The sequence below is a fragment of the Monoraphidium neglectum genome, assembly GCF_000611645.1.
Source record: "Monoraphidium neglectum strain SAG 48.87 unplaced genomic scaffold scaffold04617, whole genome shotgun sequence".
Classification (NCBI taxonomy): domain Eukaryota; kingdom Viridiplantae; phylum Chlorophyta; class Chlorophyceae; order Sphaeropleales; family Selenastraceae; genus Monoraphidium; species Monoraphidium neglectum.
In genome coordinates this window covers 2,834-5,039 of record NW_014009012.1, presented here as the reverse complement: position 1 = coordinate 5,039, position 2,206 = coordinate 2,834, and the positions used below count along the sequence as shown (strand labels likewise).

General features: G+C 61.2%; 1 protein-coding gene across 1 annotated transcript; it reads left to right on the top strand.

Moving 5' to 3' along the window:
* Positions 1–23: 23 nt before the first annotated feature.
* MNEG_14603 (hypothetical protein) lies at positions 24–965 on the top strand (the record flags this gene model as incomplete). Its single annotated transcript, XM_014036926.1, has 1 exon — positions 24–965. A coding segment is annotated over one exon (942 nt), but the record flags the coding sequence as incomplete, so codon positions are not given.
* Between the last annotated feature and the right edge of the window lie 1,241 nt (positions 966–2,206).

The window sequence follows — 2,206 nt, the reverse complement described above, 5'->3', positions numbered from 1 at the left end:
GGCAGGGGCAGGGGCAGGGGCAGGGCCCGGGGCAGGGGCCAGAGGAGCAGGAGGTGCAGGAGACCGCCGCCGCTCCTGGCAGCGGCCCGCTTGCGTCGCCGCTGCCTCAGAAGCTCCAGAGGCTCCGGAGGCTGAGAGAGGGCCTGGCCGCCGCTTTGGCGAGGGCGGACAAGGACCTGGTGGTGGTGGGGCCGCTGCAGGACGAGGCAGCAAAGGCCAAGGAGGAGAGGGAGCAGCGCGCGGCCGCGGCGGCCAGAGCTCAGCAGGCGAGCGAAGAGGCGGCGGCGCGGCTCACGGACGCGCAGGCGGCGCTGGCCGCGAGGCGTGCTGCCCTGTCAGAGGCGCGGGGGCGGGCAGAATTGGAGGACGGCGCCTTGGCCAACGAGGCCGCCGCCGTGGATGAGAAGGCGCGGGTTGCGGCGGCGGCGGCAGCGGCCGCAAAGGCGGCGCTGGCGGCGGGGCAGGAGGAGGAGGCAGCCGTGGTTAGAGAGCTGGACGAGCTCCAGCAGCAAGTTGCAGGCCTGCTGGACCGGCAAAAGCTGCAGGGGCTGCGCGACGATATGGAGCTCCTGATGGGCAATCTGAGCCAGGCGACGGCCCGCGCGGAGGCAGCCCTGGACGAGAGGGTGCACCTGGCCGCCGCCACTGACGCCGCCGCGCACGCGAGCGACGAGGCCTCTGCGCAGCTGGCGGCGCAGCGGGCGACGTTCGCTGCTAGGAAGTTGGCGAGGGAGGAGGCCCTCGCCGCGCTGCAGAGCAGTTTTGACGAGATGGGCAGGGCTGCGACGAAAAGCCAGGAAGAAGCAGACCGGGCGGCGGCGGTGGCGGCTGATGCGGCGGCGACGCTCGCGGCGGCCGAGGGCGCGGCTGCGGCAGCGGTCGCGGAGGCCGAGGCCCAGGAGGCGGCCGCCGTGACAGCGGCGAAGGCGCCGCTAAAAGAGGGTCTTGGAGCCCCGGGCCAGTGATCGCCAGGGAGCGTGCTGCAGTACTGGGGGCAGGCGTGGTTGCGCTGCTCAATTGGGTCAACCAGGGTTTGAGCTTGAGGCACGGCCGAGATGATGGGTGAAAGCTCTTCCCGCCTTGGTGTCATTTGCAACGGCGGCCCCAAGGCTGCGCGGGTTGCAAGCGCAAGGTGACTTAAGAGGCTGCGAGTCCAACTCCCTCTGCAAGCAGGTGCCCGTTGCTGGTGCCTGACCTGCCTCCTCGAATGCACTTTGCCTTTTGACCAAAATGTGTACAGATCAGCATGTAGAAAGGCCACTTTTGCGGCTGTGCACTTGCTAGGAGCCCGCTTGTGAAAGGTCTCTGCTTGAGACAAGGCAAATGTTTCCTGTGCCACTGCGCGACACACTTGATGCGCCAGTATGCTTTTGCAAAGCCAAAACTTTTTGATTCACTTTCCCAATGCAGTTGCCCAACCTGCCTCCTCAGACGGACCTTGCCATTGACGGTTATGTACACACATCAGCATCTTTCAAAAATGTATCAGGACGGTTGGACACTTACTTGCTACGAGCCCTGCTGATAAAGTCTCTTCTTGAGACAAGGCCAGTGAATCCTGTACTACCGCGCAACAGGATTCATGCGCCAGTATGCTGCCATGAAGCCGTGACCTCTTGAGTCACTTGCGACCACTTGTGTCTCAAATGCACCTTGCCTCCTGACTACTTTTTGTACAGGTCAAGCATGTAGGAATTGTACCTGCTGGTTGCACACTTGCTAGGAGCCATATTGAGAGAAAGTGAGACAAGGTTAATGAATCCTGGGCCACTGAGCAACATATCACATATGCCAGTACGCTTTTGGAAGCCATGATCTGTGACAAATGAAGCCGTGACCACTTGAGGTACGTTTCTTTACTGGCCAATGCATTTGCCCGACCTGCCAGCTCAAATGCACCCTGCTTCTTGACTATTTGTGAGCAAGTAGGAAATGTATCTTGACTACCCTACACTTGTTGGGAGCCCTGATCATTAAGAGTTTCTTCTTGGGGCATGGCAGATGACACCTGTGCCACTGCGGAAATAAGTATGCGCCGATACGCCGTGGCACCCGAGTCACGCCCAGTTGAGGCGAAAAAACATCCACCACACCCAGGTTACTTGCTTAGGACTGAGATGGTCACATTGGCTGTATACCCGCCTGGCTTTGTGCACATACCTTTCTCCAAGGCTTGAATCGGTGAAAATGTACATATGACATGCTG